This window comes from Fukomys damarensis, unplaced genomic scaffold, assembly GCF_012274545.1.
Source record: "Fukomys damarensis isolate Sample0158 unplaced genomic scaffold, DMR_v1.0_HiC HiC_scaffold_39, whole genome shotgun sequence".
NCBI lineage: Eukaryota > Metazoa > Chordata > Mammalia > Rodentia > Bathyergidae > Fukomys > Fukomys damarensis.
The window spans coordinates 30,124,460-30,143,245 of NW_022900951.1; the positions used below are offsets into that span (position 1 = coordinate 30,124,460).

Below are 18,786 nucleotides of genomic sequence, written 5' to 3' on the forward strand. Positions count from 1 at the left end.
TATATATGTAATAAAGTTACACAGTTATAAATCAAGTACTAAAAATTCTACTTTACTATTTCGATTTACAGATCCCTGACTTTTCTTTAACATCTTGATTTATAAACAGTGGACCAAAAGTCGCAGTTGATAGATGTAAAATCTTTTGCTGGATTTACACACCCTCACCAAAAGCCCCGCTGTAAATCACTGTTGAGTTTACAATATGTAATAAAGTTACACAGTTATAAATCAAGTACTAAAAATTCTACTTTACTATTTCGATTTACAGATCCCTGACTTTTCTTTAACATCTTGATTTATAAACAGTGGACCAAAAGTCGCAGTTGATAGATGTAAAATCTTTTGCTGGATTTACACACCCTCACCAAAAGCCCCGCTGTAAATCACTGTTGAGTTTACAAATATTCCCATTAGTTAGGGTTTTGGCTGTCTGACTTAAAAACACCTTCTCTCTTTACTATTAAATTCTGGTTTATCGTTTTAATATATGGCACATTCTGATAATTTGTTACTAGCAAGTGCTGATTTATTAGGTCACTGTAATAAATTTTTGACATAAATATTAAAGGCTTTGAATTAGGTACATGAGACTTTTGAAAGCTTTATGGCTACAGAACAATTCTAAGAAGCAAGAAATAAGTTTTAAACTCAATGTCTTATAAAACAACATGAAATGGTAGCCATAGAATGTGTGTGCTTTCTTTCCCCTTGCATTAACATTTTCTTTTTTTACATAATGTATATGTTTTTGGATGGATCTAAGCAGACTTCTAAGGTAGGGAAGGAAGTACTAGTGTTTGACCAGGACTGCCTGACAAGATTACTGTGTGCTGAGCCTTTTGCTGAACTGGGGGGTCTAGCATGGTTTTAACTTGGTTCTCTTCCATCAGTACTGTTCCTCAGCTGGGAATACACTGGGGCGTATTTGGACTTGAATCTCTATTTGGGGAGCTACATGCATGTGTTGAGCACCTTGTTAATTGCATATATTTTGAAACTATTTATTGTTTCCCTCACTAGAGGCAATGAATTTTAATGTCTATCAGTTTTATGATTTTGCTTACTTCTGGTAACTATCAGAGAGATTGCTTCTGAAGAGGATTATAGCAAGCCCTGAGGGCATTGAGTAACAATTAGTACTTTAGAGTAATACTGTTCTTGAAGGTATCATGCACAGTAAAGGGAAAAGGATGATTTTTCTTTTTATTATATCCAATTGAGCAGATCTGTGTAGTTCACTCCGTTCCTTAGATTCATGTGGTTTATGTTTGTGTTTTTGCCTTCTGTGGGTGACATATAGTGTTACGTGGTAACAATTGCTGTTGATTATATAGAGGAACTAAGATAATGTTCTGGGATTTTAAAACCTGTCCTGTGTCCTAAAGGGCAAGACAAGGTTTAAACCCATAGTAGTGAGTAAATACACGAGATTTGTACTAGAAACAGCCAAACATTCACTTACTATTTAATTATATGTGAGGCATTGTCAAAGCTATTCGGGAATGAACAATTAAATCACAGACTGACTTCAAAGAATCAACATCCAGAAAAAAAAAGCAGACCATTTTTCAAAATAATTAATGCCACATATATGTAAGAAAAATCTGAACTAATACCACAGAAGAGGAGAAAAATACAGAACATCACTTACAACCTTTTAGTTCTGGTAATTTTGTGATAGATGTTTTATCAGTCCAGAAGTGAAGAGTATTATGCACATAATATTATCTGTTCCATTCATTATGCACACAAAATGACCTTTAGTGCACAATAATCTCCCTCTTATTATAAAAATTTTGCAGAGTCATATTACTTAAACTAGGCTGATATGGCATAAAATTAGTGATTTTGAACAGGAAAGAGAAGGGAAAATAAAATTGAATCAAAGAATAAAGTGAAATTAAAAATTATCTCTCTGTGTCTCTCTAGACACACACACACACACACACACACACACACACACACAGAGTCACCCCAAAAAGAACGGCAATGGTATACCCCACAGGGATGTAAATACTAAACCTGATCATGGTGGACTGAAATATTGCTAATATTTATTTTCTATCTTGAAATATGGGTGAATTTGGCAGAGTAAGCATGGCTTAGGTTTTTTAGTATATATTTTGAGCAGGATTTTAGGTGTATAATAGAAACATGCAGGAATGTCCTTAGAGACCAACAATGAGCAAAAAGTGTGGTATTGAGCAGGTCCTGATCGGAAGATGATGGGCATGGTAGTGGCATCTGTGGGCTTCACACATCTCTCTTGCAGCTGTGTTCTCTTTTCCTTCACTGAAAGTTTTGAAATTGTCTTGTCTTCCTGATCCTGCCTGGCAGGATATTACACAGTGGCTGGGAATGTAGTTATAATGGATTTACTCCCTTAAGAATGTGTATGTTTCGGTTTTGCTCACTGCTTTGTCAGGACTGCTATGGATTTAGCCTAATTATAATGCTTAAGAACATAACTCCAGTCCACTTGCTGTCACTAGAGCAAAGTTAAGGACCAAATATTTCCCCAGTTAACTGCATAATTGAGGAAAACATAAGTCCTTTCTTCACCTTGCAAATAGAACATATCTAAGTAAAAATGAAAGAAAATGTATTTTTATCCAAAGATTTCTTTGTGAACTAATCTTTAATTAAGACCAAAATTACATATATGCATTTAAAGTATTAATTTTGTTCATATCTAATATTTTCATTTTGCCTCTTTTTTGCACTCAATGCATTTATTAGACATGAGAGCTTTGAACATAATCATGCAAATATATCTGTGAAAAGCATAATTACCACAATGATAAAAAAAACAATTCAGCTGTGGGATGACCTCTTTGAAAGGAAGAAACAATTGTAGTTAATAAAGCTGACAAGTAGTTATGAAAATTCACTGGTTTCTGCAAATCTAAAAAGAGAATGGGTGTTTTTAATTATTCATTATACTAATACTCAGGGAAAATAAATTATAGGTATCTTACTTTATGAGAATTTAATTCAATTTATACACTCTTTAGCTACTACCTTTGCCATGAGGCTTGTTTAAGTAGAGATCTAGGTGAAAAATAACAGCTGTCTCTTCTCCATTACTGTTTTTTCTGCCACAATCATCTTATGTAGCCCATGTTTGGCATAGTGACATCAGGCTCATTTGAATTCAAGGCCATAGTTCTATTAATGAAAAGTAAGACGGGTTTATAACCAGGATGATTTCTACTTTCAGATGAGGTCCTGGTGGCACAGGTATGTGCTTGTGTTTGGATATATTCTGTTTGATATTTTAATAAGTGAGTTGAATGAAATTCGTGAAAACGTATGTTTGTTAAATGCATGCGTGATACAAAAACAGAAGGACATGATAAACGACAGAATCAGTGTCAAAAAGATCTTGACAAGTTGGATATTAGGAAGGTGATGTATTTAATATGTATCTTGTTTCACTTACATCTGATTTATATACTTAAATAAGACTAATTCAGAGTTGATGCTGGATTGAGACTTGAGGCTTTTTGGATGGAATGAATGTATTTTACATGTGAAAGGGATATGAATCTTGGATAGCCAGGTTTGGAATGCAGTGGATTGGATGTTTGTCACCCCCCCCAATTAATATGTTGAAATCCTAACCCAAAATGAAATGCTAGTGAAAGGTGAGACCTTTGGAAGATAACTATATCATGAAGGTACACCCCTCCCTGTGTGGGATTTGTGTGCTTACAAAAGGAACCATACAAAATTATCAATCTTTTTTTCTCCAGGAAAATGGGCAAAGAGATGGGAGTCTACAACCCAGAAGAGAACTTTTCAGAATCCAACCATGTTGGCACTCTGATCTCAGACTTCCAGCCTCCAGAATGGTGAGAAATAAATTTCTGTGGCTTAAGCTTCCTTCTCTGTGGTAATCTTTTATAGAAGCCTCAACTGACTAAGACATTCACTTAAGATAAAAATAATCAATTGTATGTATAAACACATTGGGGAAATGTAAATATGTGATAGATTGTCTTAAAACAATAATAGCAGCACAAAACAAACCTGAAGTTTTGTCCTGAATCTCAATATGAATCTGTAGTTTCAAGTCCACTATCATGAAACTCCATTTTAGAAAATGTGATGAAGCTATATAGCAAAGTTCCCTTTAGAAATGCATTGAGCCGGGCTTGGTGGCGCACACCTGTCATCCCAGCACTCAGGAGGCTGAGGCAGGAGGATCGCTGTGAGTTTGAGGCCAGCCTGGGCTACATAGTGAGTTCCAGGTCAGTCGCAACTACATCGTGAGACCTTGTCTCAAAGAAACAAAAAACAAAACAAAATTAAAAAAAAGAATGAAATGCACTGTAGAAATGCCTCAGTAGAAAGGTGTTACTTTTTTAATGTGTAGCCTCATCGATTACACATACCCTATCTGCTTCATAGGAAGCCAGAAACACTGAGCATAAAATGGAAGAAATTAGCACTGGACATTTTGATGATATTTCTCTTTTCCATGCCTACTCTAAAATTGGAATAGCATCCACCTTCCAAAGTTTGTATAGAGATACATGTGGTAGAGAGTACAAAATTGCATTAAAACTCAAAGTAATATCCAACATTAATTTTAAATGTCTTCTGATAAGGAGCATATAAACATTTTATCAGATGAAAGAGAAATGATACACAATCTTTCATATACTCTTGGGGAATATAAATTGTCACAGGAAGTGTGTACATATCTTTCAAATTGTAATATATATATATATATATATATATATATATTTTGATCAATTAATTCCATTTTAATTTGTCTTTCTACAAAACAACTCAGATATGTGTCCAAAAGTTTTGTGTGTACGAAGTCTGTTTTTCCAGTGTTTTTTATAACAGTATGACATTGGGAAAACATCTAAAAGTTCATGATACAGAAATGCTATAAAATTTGGTACTATGGTATATAATATAGTTGCTGAAAATCAGGTTTTGGAGTTATGATTTCCTTGTCTCCTTTCCACCTATCCTTTATTTCTTTTACCCTCCCTCAAAATGAGCTCTACCTTTCCCTTTCCTATGCTGTCTTCCTACCCAACTATAACCTGGGCAGTTCTGTGTTTTTTTCCCCATTCATTCATCTTTTTTATTTTTTTTTTTTACAAAACAAAGTCTCATAGTCAGGATTTAATTTCAAAATTAAGTGGAATCTCTTGTTTAATTGAAGTGCTGAATAAAGCCTTTTGATTGTAGAACTATAACATTCAGAATTGCACTCAGTGTATGTGATGTAGGGCTCTAAGTGTTCACTCCTCTGAATAAAGCCAGACAGTTTAGCTAAGCTTGCAATGCTCTAAGTTACTTAGAGATTTAGGCCTAAATCCCACTGAAAAGAAAAGACTTTGGCTGTCCCTGTGAATGTACCTTCTTTGGGAAGTTAACAGGAAGACCTTGCTGGCTCAGGAAACAGATAATTCTGGATCCTTAGCCCAGCATCCCTGTAACACCATTCTCTAAGAGGGCCTCAGTCATTTCTCTTTTCCAAAAGGCAGTGTCAGGAATATTAACGAGGAATATCCTCTACTGGGCAAGAGAAGTTAGAGTCAAGATTCTACAAAGTTTTCAATTTATATCAGAAGAACTTCATTCTATATATATCCTGTAACATCACGCTGTACAGTCTATACAACAAAATTTATTAAAATTAAAAAGAAATCCTTCCTTATATTTTCTTCATGTAGCATAGATATTAGCAAAGGTAAAGTTGTAAATGAAGGAGGGGATAAAACTGAGAATGATTATCTGCAGAATCATTGGATCTTAACATGTATTTGTATTTCATTCTTTTACAAATGAAATTACAAAATAATTCCACATGCCAGAGAAATCTAAAAAGATAAATATCAGTTACATCCTTGGAGGTTTCAAAATCATTTTGTCAGAATCATAGCAGCCTAATGTCCACAATACTAAAAAACGCATTAATTCATCTCCTGCAATTTTTCATCCTTTCCTTTTCACATGTAAAATGCCTTAATGCCTGAATGTTTCTTGGAGTCTTTTCATTGGAATTTTCTAAACTTTATCATTTGTATCTTTATCTTCCTTTTGGACTGGCTTCTGTTTTATAGAGACATCATGCCATCAAAATCTCCAGACAGGGAAATGGGAACTAGCCTCTACTCATGAAATGCTAATAGATCCTGCATCCCTTTTGTTAACCCTTTGGAAATGCCAAGAAATGATTTACAACTCCTGGCCCCTGCAGTGCTTTTGTAAAGAAAACTGCCAGATGGTGTGAAGCACTTTTGGACAGAGCAATGCTGGGCTATAGATCCTAGAAGCTTTGTGCACTAACGAGGAGGCATAAGCTGTTAATGAAAAAAAAAAAAAAGAAGAAGGATAAAGAGCAGAAATGGAACCTAAACTTGAATCCTCCAGGGTGAAGTTGTACAAATAATCATATCTGGTATTTATGAAACATGATGTTTTATTGGAATAGAGTAAATGATATACTATATCAATACATTGAAAAAAAAAAAACAGACACACACACATGGTGTGCCAATGGAAAACATGCAAGCACTCTTTTCTATTGGTGTCTTTCACAATACAGCATACTTCAAAGAAAGTGTTACAAACCACTTCCTTATAAAAGGACAAGCACTATACACTTTCAGGTTTTCAGGCTGCATCCAATTTCTATTTCCAATATCCATCTCTATTATTGTAGCACAAAAATAACTAGATACAACACCAATAAATATGTGTGGCTGTGTTCAAATACTACTTTATATGTCAGCACTGACATTTGAGTATTATTCTTTTCATTTTGCTTAATCATTTAAGAATGTGAAAGCCATTTTCAGCTCAAGGGTTGTACAACAACAAGAGGTGAGTTGGATTTGATGTATGGGTCACAGTGTGGTGACCCCTGCCTCAAAGGGTCAATATCTAAAAGATAAAATAAAATTTCATGACATTTAAAATTTGAAAATATTTTAGTTTTGAAGAATTCTCCTAATACTTAACACAATTCACTCACCTTAATAGATATGGCTATTTTAAAGTATTAAAACAAATCACAAGTTTTCTCTACACTTTGCCTTTCTTCTGTATCTGTTAAACAGAGTATTGCCCATTCTCTGGTTATCAGCAATTTTGACCCCCTTTTCTTTTAACCTCATCTTCAACAGACAGCCATTACCTCCATTTGACATTTAATATTGCATAATAAAACTACTTTTAGCAGCTTTCAAATCTAAATTACTAAATAAAATTGAAAACAAATAAATTTGTATCCTTTCTTTATCACATGCATATGATCACACCTGACTTTCCATTTTCTAAAGAACTCTAGCTACAGAACTTCAGTCAAAACTATCTTCAACATAATTTTCTTCATTATAATTATCTCAATGCTAAGGTATACTGAGAGTATATCAAACTATATATGATACATATGTATACATATATTATTAAATATAAACACATATATGGTTGATGGAGACATGTTACATTAATATAGCCTCCCAAATACAAGGAAGAAATGAATTTGAAATAACTCAACCTCTAGAAAAGAAAAAGATGCAATGTAAACTTCTACATTTTCTTACAGTGTTTGTTTATTCTTTCTGAATTTCTTTCTTTGTTATTTGCCCATGTGACTTGTATTAGATTTATTTTGCTTCATAATAAATAACTGGAAAATTGATGGCTTAAAACAATCTTAGGCTTATTATCTCAGAGTATTTGCAGGTCAGGAGTTCAGGCACAGCTTAACTATGTTCTCCATTGAGGGTCTTATAAACCTGTAATCAATGAATTCTCACCTAGTTCTTCAAATTTGTCATCTTCCAAATTCATGTCATTTTTGGCAAGATTCCTTCCTTTGTTGTTCCTTGTGACTATAGGTCTGATATCTCTACTATTTTACAGGCTGTTTTTTTTTTTTTTTTTTTTTTGGTAACGGGGATTGAACTCGGGTCCTTGCACTTGCAAGGCAGGTCACCGAACTGCTGAGCTAAATCCCCGGCACTGAGGCTGTTGGTTTTGAAGGAATCACTCTCAGCTCCTAGGGCTCCCAGAAATCTTTGCCAAGTGATCTTGTCATAGGCCCAGTCATAACATAACCTCTTACTTCTTTAGGCCATTAGGACACTCTTGCTTCAGTTATCTAAGAGAGAATCTTATATGGTTTAACATGATCAAGGCAGAGACTATCAGACCATCTTTGCTAGAAACATGATACAGGCTCCTGCTGACTTCAAGGAGAGGGAATTATTTAAAAGCAAGAATTGTTTGTATTCACCTTAGCTTATGTTCATCACAACATTATTAATAATAATACAGAAATATTCTCTCTGTGAATCAAATATTGGTCATATAAGAATAATATTGGACTATATTCTTAGATAATTATTAAAAAATGGTTCTACAATCTAAATATGTAAGCAATTCTTAAAAATCTTCCAATAAGAAGGTAAAACCATAGGAGATTTCTCAAGCTGAATATTATTGATATTTTGGCCAGACAGAGTTTTGTTATGGGGCTGTCCTATGGATTATAGGATGTTTTGTAGTATCCCTGGTCTATTTAATATACTCTTATAGTCACCCTTCCTCAAGTTGAGACAAACAAAAATGTGCTGGCATATTGCAATAGATCCCCTCCGCAGGGTTTTAAAGAGCCACTTGAGAAGAACCATTGGCATGAATAATTCTTGTCTTTAATTTTGTAATTGTGGCAGTCTTACCATCATTGAACCATAGCAAGTGACCTTTAAAATGATGAATAAGAAGAAAAGGTGCAAAGGGGAAGGGGAAATGGGAGGGGTAGGGAAAAGGAAAGAAGGGAATGGAATTAATATGAGAAAATGAAAAAATGGAAACAAAGTCTTTGGAAGTAGTGAGGAGGGGAGGGGTTGAAGGGAGAGCAGGGGAATGGGGAAAAAATAAGAACCAAGATAGATTATGTAAAGGTGCAAATTTCCAATGATGAGTGTCCAATGAAGAATGTCATCATATTGTATACCAAACATGTACCAATAAAATTAATTTTAAAATGTTTTCAGGAAAAAGGAGAAAATCAAATAGAGTGAAGATATATTTTGAATATTTTTAATGAGTCGAGGGACTGGCTAGGCTAGCTTTATAAATGATGCAACTATTAACTGAAACATGTCAAAAGGAACAAGTATGTTCCTAGCATAATAAATGGGAGGAAAAGAAAAAGTATCATAAAATTGAAGGTAATAGAAAGTTGAAGAAATTTATTTCTTAGCTCTTGATGTTGAAAAATCCAATCTAAAGATGCCAGCATCTGGTAAGGACCTTTTTATTGTGTCATAATACAGTGGAAGGCATCACATGGCAAGAGCAAGCTTGCATACTCAATTATCTCTTTCTCATCTTAAAAGTCACTATCCCTTCGTGGGGACTCCAAGCTCATGGACTTACCTAAGCCTAATTACCATCCAAACAGCTTACCTCCAAATCTCATCAACATATGAGTTTAAATATTAAGTTTCCAACACATGAACTTTGGGAACACAATCAAACTGTAATATTTGCTATGCAATAATGTTACATAAGTTTGCTTATTGTTTTATTAAGTAGATTGTGTTAGGTTGGAAGAGATTTCAAAAGAAATGCAAAACTCTCCTTGCTTAACCATTTTAACATTGTTTAACATGTTACAGCGGTGTCATGAGGAGATTTTACTTAAAGCTTGTTTAAGATTGCAGTTGTAAAAGGCACAGATAGAAGGAAAGGCTAAGACTGTTGATTTCTAAAATTACCACCGATTTCTAATTCAATATTGTTGGCCATATGTTCACAAGCATATTTTGTTAAACTACTTACATTTTAATTTTAAATTAATTTTTAGATATATCATAATTTTTACTAGTGTGTGTTTGCAATATGCAATAGTTACATTCATTTTCAGGGACTTAGTATGTGGTGGTTAAGCTTAATTGTGTTAATTTGATAGGTGTGGCAGTGGCCTACAGGATTGGTAAAGCATAAGTCTAGATGTTCTGAGCAGGTCAAGGAAATGTGACTTAGGGTACTGTATATGGTCCCTGGCCCTCTTCTCTCTGACATTGTTCCTCTAGGCTGTCATGAACTAAACATTTCTTCTGCCACTTTTCCCCTGTGATGTTTCTGTCTTTGAGCCAGCCTACCACAGACAGTATCTCCTGAAAAGTAAGCCAAAGTAGACTTATTCTCCATTAAACTGTGGGTATCAGATATTGTATCTCAGTGATCAGAAAGCTGACTAACATTTGGTATATGTGTATAACATATTTTGAAAATTTTTTATCCTTTTAAAACCCTTTCCCCTATCCTGTGATTCCTTTCCCCATCTGGATATTTTTGTTGTTGTTGTTGTTTCCTATCCCCATTATTTTACTTTACTTTTTAATTTATATTTTAGCTTCCTAAGAGTCCACCTTGGAATACTACATTTTTAAATTCATTTTTATTGGTACATATATGGTATACAATATGATGACTTTCATCATTGGAAATTTATACCTTTGTATGATACACCTTGATTCCTATTTTTTCCCCATTCCCCTGCCCTCCCTTCAACCCCTCCACTCCTCCCTATGTACAAAGACTTTGCTTCCATTTTTTCCTATTCTCGTATTTATTTCTTTTCCTCCTTTCCTTTCCCCTGTGCCTCCAACTTCCCCTTCCTCTTTGGACCTTTTCTTCCTGTTTCACATTATCTATCATTCATTTTGATCCTTATTTTAGTCTTTAAATCCACTTTAGTCTTTTAAAAAAAATATTGTGGTTCTTATTTTTTCCTATTCCCCCAGGATCCACTTTAGTCTTTTTTTTTTTCCTCATTGAGTTTATTGGTACATTATAGGTATGCAGTACAGTTACATTCATCATTGGGCTCTTGTACCTTTACATGAGAGGTCTTGGTTCCCATTTTTTCCCCTTGTCCCTGCCCTCCCTTCACCCCTCCTCCTCTCCCCATTCACAAACACTTTATTTCCATATTTTCATTTTCTAATATTTTTAATTTTCCCTTATTACCATTCCCCTACCCTTCTTTATAAAGAAATACGTGTTTCTGGAAATTTATTAATTGAATAAATCATATGTTTTGCATATTGAGGCTATAAGAGGACATAAAATGAAATCAGTGACCTTTCCTTTTCCTATTTTCTTATTCCACCCCTGAAATGTAATTGTTCTCTGGAATTTAATGTGTTTACTTTCATCTGTTTTCCTTTATTATGTACATTTGTAAAAACCAAATGTACCCTTCCATTTTCATATATATATAAATACATATGCAAATGTATATTGGGACTTTAAAAACAGATTACATTATAATAGAAGGATGCATAAAGGAAAGGGAGCTTTGTACACTATATAAACTCTTATATACCTATAAACTAGTGAAACCCTGGTGTAAAAGTATATGCAGAAAACTCAAAAAACAAAGACTAGAGTCATCACATGATCTAGCAATTCTAATGCTAGATATTTAACCAGAAGATGTGAAACAAGCATGTCAAAGAGATTTATTTGCTTCCATGCTCATTGTAGCTGTGTTCTCAAAGGTCAAATTGCAGAATCAATCTATGTGTTTATCAATAGGTCAACAAATACAGAAAATTGGTATCTATACATAGTGGAAAGTTATTCAGTGTATCAATCAGTTTCCAGTCACCGGGACAAAATTCTCCCCACCCACAGCTTAAAGGAGAAGAGGTTTTCTTGGTTCACACTTTCCAGTGGGTTCAGTCCATAGTTGATTGGCTCTAGGGCAGAAATGGCATAGTGGCGGGGCATGGCAGAGGAAAGTGCTCAACCTATGGCAAACAGGAAGCAGAGAGCAAAGGGAGGTGATACCTCCTAGTGACCACTCCTCCAACCGGGCCCCGTCTCCTAATAGTACATTGGGTCATAAATTCATCAATGGACTAATCCTCTGACGAGTATAGTGCCCCATGATCTAATAACTTTTCAAAAGCCTTGCCTCTAAACAGGAGACTTTCGAGGAATGCTTTATATCCACGCCATAATATTCAGCCTTTATAAAGGAAGCAATTTTGTCATATGCAACAAGAAGAGTCGAAGAACATTATTCCAAGTGAAATAAGCCAAACAGGCACAGGAAGACAAGTACTACATATTCTTGTTTATATATGAATTCCAAAACAATCAAACTCAAAGAAGCAGAGAATAGAATAAGTTATCACAGCATAGGGGTGGGTAGTTATAAGGGACTTGGCCAGGATGAATGATAAAACTGCAGGGAAAAAAACACACAGGCTGTATGAATAGGGAAGGGTTAAACCATGGGGCAAAAGCCCACAGGTTTTGTAAAAATCAAAAGGTTAAACAAAAAGTTTAGATTAGTGAGTCGTGCCATGTCTAGCAGTTGCCTTTCCTCTTTCTCCAAAAACACCCTGCCTAGCCTTGAGACGATTTTCTTCCTCCCTCCCTCCCTCCCCTTCCCTTCCTCCACCTCCCCTCCCCTCTTCCCACCACCCCTTTCTCTCTTTCTTTATTTTCCTTCTTTCTTGTACAGGGGATTGAACATAGGACACCGAACTTGCCAGGCAGGCACAGGTACCACTGAGCTACATCCCCAGCCCTCCTTGAGTCAATTCTTGGCCTAGACTGGTTTTCTACTGCTTTTTTTTTTCTCTTACACTGATATTCTAAATAAAAGCCAGAGAGTGCTCGGCTTCGTGACTTTTTCTTCTCCAGAGAATCTCCCTAATGGCTGGGTGTTCTTGGTTTAGAATAACTTCTCTGGACCTCTCATTGTGCGAATGAACTAAGTTTCATCTCTGTGTAATTTTTTTCATCCTCTGTGCTGCCCACAGGAGCGTACTGAGACAGTTAGTGCAAGGTTTAGCAGATGATGGTCAAAGGGTATGATGGCTAAATTACATCAGAGAAATAGGTTTTGCTTTACTGTGGGATAAATTGTACAACATAACGAATAGTATAGTAAATGATAACATACTTTTAAATTTTTTTTCTAATAAAGTAAAGGTGGTATGGCACTTTTAAGAGAACTTACCTTTTGTGGACTATTAACGATTTTCATGTCGAATTGGAAAAGTTTCATGTATTCCGAGACAAGGGCTGTCTCTGCAGGATCAGAGGTAAAAAATCCACAGAGTCTTCTGCACACTGGAGGCCTGGAAGATTCAGTAGCTGCTCGAGCCAAGAAGATGGAAGCTGCAGAACAATAAGGTTCAAAAACCAAGCACCAGTCCAAGATCAAAGGCATTGAAACTACTGTAGGATTTCCCATTGGAATCTACATTGGAAGACTTCAGAAACAAGAAACCAATGTCCAAAGGCGATGACAAAAACTAGAGCTCTTTAAAAGGGGCACATGTTCTTCTTTCCCTCTTATATTCTATCCAGCTTACAAGCCTATTTATTGGTGCCACCCCCACCCAGGCTGGATATTCCACTCTTAGATTGCTGGCATGCATATTAACTGCATATAGACACAAGCAGAACTGTGCTTTACTAGTTTGCTAGGCATTTCTTATTTCCATCAACTTGACATATGATAATTAATGGTCAGAAGAAGTAATTAAGTGATTGGAGGTATCTTAGAAAGAAACATATACTCCTGGGATCCTGATTAGTTTGTATGAAAGGACTGTAAGAGTAAGCCTTGACCCTCCCTGGTCTCTGGTATCTTGTCTCACCATATAATCACTCAGTTATACTCACGCCTTCACTGTGATGCCATCTGCCATGATGTTATCTAACCAGGATCGTATTGGATGACAACACTAGCCCCAGCACCCACAATGTGAGCTAAATACATTGCTTTTAAAGAATCCTGTTTCTGGTATTTTATTAAAGTAAAATAAAGGAAAATGGACTAATAAAGTTATGTTAATTAGCTTGATTTTATTGCACTTGTGATATCACTTTGTACACCATAAATGTATAAAAATATAATTTATCTATTCATAATTTAAAAATTAAACTAAGATTAAAATTAGAATGCAAACTATACATTAGTGCTTTTTAAAAAGTTAATTCCTTGTTAAGAACACCCCTTCCACTCAATGCACCTGGATCTACCACCTTCAAATTATGTGTGGCATTTTGGAGTGGTGAGATAAATAATTATTATTGTAGTCCGTTATTCCTCAATGTACATTCATATTGTTTTCAATTTATTCTAAACAGTGTTTTAGTAATGAACATTTAGAGTTTGTATAGTCACATTTGAGTAACAGTACTTTTTATATTTAAAATGCCATTAAATTGTTGGGACAGGGACATACATCTCCCACTTGACCTGATCTAACATTTCTTTTCTGATTGGAAATTTGCAGTTTTTTTTTTTTTTTTTTTTTTTTTTTTTTGCACTGAGGATTGAACTCAGGTCCTTGACCTTGGGAGGGAGGCAACAGAACCACTGAGCTAAATCCCTGGCCCTGTCTATTCACTTTTTGCAAGCTTCATTTTTAAATGACTTCTGGGAAGACTACAATTCCTTTGTTCACACAACTATCAATCACAGCAAGCCTCGGATATTTCAGTGAGTTTTTTGTAAGTTATTGTTGCTAAATATCTTCAGTCAATTTTTCCTCTGTGTCCAGAGAGACATTTTGGCTTTCTAGATGCAAATAATATCCCCAGTTGGGGGTCCAGGCAACCAGTACCCCAGTTTCATCCACAGTAAAAAAAATGTTATGTGCGTGATAGCTTTAACATTAATTTTAAAACTGAGTGTGGCTAGCTTTGTACTGAAATAAGCAATTTAATAAAATAAAATGTCCTTTCACTTCTCTGAAGGCCAGTGATGCCACTCATTATGGAATGCTTTGAAAAATATGAATTCTTAGCTAAGGGTTTTATTATGCTAAAATTTTTCTTATCTACTTTTTACCTTATTAAAGATGTTTTTCCAATTTTTCACTCAATTTTAGTTTCTTGATGTGCTTAAACAAAAGAGTGGGGAATTAAAATACTTAAGAAGGTCCAGGATATTGAAAAAATTACTTAGAAAATCCCTACTCGGCTAAAATATTCCTGCTGTCGCTGAATCTACTTTTACACTTTACCCTAAAAATTATGTAGGACTTTTTCATTGTAACAAACACTAGTGATTCCCATTCATTTTACTTAAAGTCATATAGTTACTAAGAATAACTTGTTCTTGATATTTATTTAAGCATCAGTTCTTCTGTGGAACGTAGGAAGAACTAAACTGTACACTTTTCTCTTCAATAATTGTGCAATATAAATAGATCAATGGGCTGAGAACTAGCCTTTCATCAGGGTATAATATTTACTAATCATGCAATCTCAGTCAAATTATTTGATTTCTTTGGTCCTTGGTTTCTTATTATATAGATTAAGGAGAAGAATTTTCTAACTCCAAAATTACCCTTAAATCCCACTGATGATAGAATCTCATTGAACTTAGATCAGTGGTGTCCAGCAAAATGAAAATGTGCACATGCTAAATAATAAAATGAAAATTTTCTGAAGTTAAATCAATAAAGTAAAAATCCTTACATCACTTTCTTATATATGCTTTTATTGTGTGAGTTTAGAAAGCTTCTGGCTTCTATCATGACTGTAGCCCTACAGTTCTGCTTGAAATAACTCACAGTCATGTATCGAGCAATAAAGCTAATGTACAATTCAGCATCTTTATAAATCAAAATTTCTATTACAGGCAGATAATAGTCCAACAATAGCTGTTCTACTATACTTAGAGAAGAAGAATTTATGTCAAGTGGAGAACAGATGGTTCTCTCTTTTTATTCTGCAATACAATAAAATGGATATATGTGTTTTAGAAGCATCTTCTATCCAATAGTTAGTTCATTAATATCCTTAATGAATAACATTGCATTAGTTATAATTCTTCAAAATATCAATTATCCTATGTGCTTGGTAAAAGCAAAGCTGACAACTCTATAGAATACAGAGAATGATATTTTTATTAGCACATATTTGCTATACGTAAGTTACATTCACTTTGGGGAATTAGAACAATGTGCATCATTTAAAAGTCATTTTTATCCCTTTATACTCTTCCCTGTCCTCCCCCTTACCCTGACCACATTTCTCTTCTCCAAAAGGTCTGTCTTCCTATTTCCTATAATCGCTGATTTATTTTACCCTCTAATTAATTTCTATTTTGTGCTTTTCATCTATAAGAAACTATGTAACATTTAACTTTCTGATTTATTTCTTATAACATTATGGTCTCAAAATTTACCCATTCCTGAAAATGACATTATTTCATTCTTCATTGCGAAGTACTCTACTATTTACATATACTTCATTTTATTTACACATTTGTTTTTTCTCATTGAGTTTATTGGTCCATTTTAGGTATACAGTACAGTCACATTCATCATTGGGATCTTGTACCTTTACATGACAGGTCTTGGTTCTCGTTTTTTCCCATACCCCTGCCTACCCTTCACCCCCTCCACCCTCTCCTATCTACAAAAATTTTGTTTTAATTTTTCCCTTTTCTCATATTATTTATTTTCCCTTATTTGCTTTCACCTACCCTTTCCACTTTTCCTACACCTTTAGCCCTTTTCTTCCTATTTCACATTATCTGTTATACAATTTGGATCTTATTTACACTTTCAGTTTTTCAAACCAGAGAACTATTCAGTATTCATATGTGTGTCTTATTTATTTCACTTAAGAGTATGGCCTGAATATGCATCCATTTTCCTATGAATGACTCTAGTTTCTCATGCTTTATGGCTGAGTAATACTCCATTTTTTTAAGAAAAAACACATCTTCTTTATCCAGTCTCCAACTGATGGCTGAGCTGTTTCCAAGTTTTAACTATTACAAACTGTGCCGCTATAAACATGGGTGTGCATATATCACTGTGGTATGATTCTTTTATTTCTTTTAGAAAGATACCGAGCAGAGGAATAGCTGGGTCAAATGGAACCTCTAATCCTAGTTCTTTGATGTATCTCCATATTGATTTCCACAGTGGTTGCACCAGTCTGCACTCCCACCACCAATGGAAGAGAAATGTTTCTTTCTTTAGTTTACATTATAAAATTTAAAAATTTATAAGGCCATAAAAGAACAGAGTTAAACTTTGACTTACAGAAATTTGGGGGAGCACTGCAGTGTTTGAGGAGGATTCAGTGAATAATGGAAAAAGGAAAAATGGCAGTGAGAGTAGTTTTTCTCAAAGCCATAACTTCAGACATGCCATAAACCTAGATATCTTTATTTTCTTGTTAACATTATTTAGTTTTGAATATAGCCAACTCCCTCCTTCAAATACTGAGAAAGCAGTGTTTCCTTTAGAATTATAGCTACTCTATAATATATAAATGAGCTCACCAGGGCTTTTGTTTCTTTTTTTCATTTAGTATTCATGAACAAAAAATTACTTCTAATTTTTGTTTTTATTTTATAAAAGCTAAGTAATGCTTTAATATCAGTTTAGAAAGTAAACTTTATACAAGCTCTATCACTAGAAAGAAATTTCTTGTATGACTAGCAAAACAAAAAGTATATTTTGTCAAGAGATGATAAATTATTTGGAACAACATAAAATTAACCTGACATAGTAGTCACTAAGAGATAATATTTCATAAAATAGATCGGCATGAAGTAATTTAACAATTTAAAACTAGAGTTGAATTACTGTTTTATTTTTATATTGAAATAAATCTGTTATTTCTAAAACCCAAAGAAATTATATATTAATACACCCTTGGTGAAGGAAAATCAATCCTATAGGTCATTGCTTGACTTTGTGGGTTAAAATTGCTTTCAAAATCTTATTATTAGAACAGTTGCATGGAAGACCTCTAACTCTATTAACATAGAAGTAGTATTTCATTTTTATAATGGCTTGGTACCTTTCAAAATGCAAAATTATAAGTATAGGTCCCTTTGAGTAGATGTGGTATTTGAAAGAGATGGGACTTATTGTCAATAACTTCTTACAAAGGCAAACTTTCAAAATTTACAATTATATAAAAATGCAGGAAGAATGGCTAAATACATCACTGACATTTTAAAATGAAATGCTTTTGAAATAGGTAGTTGTGTTTATGCTTGACTCATTTTATCTTCTTTACCACCTTCTTAATTTAGAACTCCCTCAAGCTAAAGGAAAGCAGATGAAAGAGCCCTCTTTCGTCAAATTATTTTTGTGTCAAATCTATACTGTAATTTCTTTTCTTCATACTGCTTGTGAAATGTCCTGAGACTAGAAGACTATTTGTTTTTACTCAATTTTAAGTGTTTCTTCAAAAGAGAAATGAATTGAAGTTTGTGTGTACATACCTGGTACATCTCTGAAGGAAATAATATTAAAAATAGCCTACCAATCTGTAGGTGTAACATCTAATAAAAATGTTTTCATTGTAGTGAAAGAATGTGTTACAGGTTCAACCCGAGTGCTTAGTTACTTCTATTGCTTCATTCATTTTCATTTCCAGATAAAAATGGGGTTCATTTTTATCCATCTTTTTATGTATATATACTTTAAATTTTAAAACTGCGTTACAAATTAATACATTCTGAAATTGGTACAATGCCCTTATAAATTAAACAATGCTTAAATGTTGTCATATCTGTGGAACAACAGAAGAATAAGATCATATATATTATTACTGAACTAGCATGTTTAGAAGGGCTAGGCTTGTTTTTCATCCAGAAACATGTCATCACTTCTCATCATGTTAAAGCTAAGTATATGTTTCCGAATAGAATAACTATAGAAATTGTTTTGCTTAGACAGGATATTCTGTTTCATCAAAGAAAATAGGGCTGGGGATTTAGCTCAG

General features: G+C 34.2%; 1 protein-coding gene across 1 annotated transcript in view; it reads right to left on the bottom strand.

Annotated features, from left to right (window-relative positions):
* The window catches only part of Tmem47 (transmembrane protein 47), a 163,788-nt gene that overhangs the window by 143,057 nt on the left and 1,945 nt on the right, over nucleotides 1–18,786 (bottom strand). Inside the window, exon 2 of the mRNA XM_033760469.1 lies at nucleotides 13,031–13,273. Within this exon, the coding sequence (XP_033616360.1) occupies nucleotides 13,031–13,273 (243 nt within the window). The remainder of the gene's footprint in view (nucleotides 1–13,030; nucleotides 13,274–18,786) is intronic.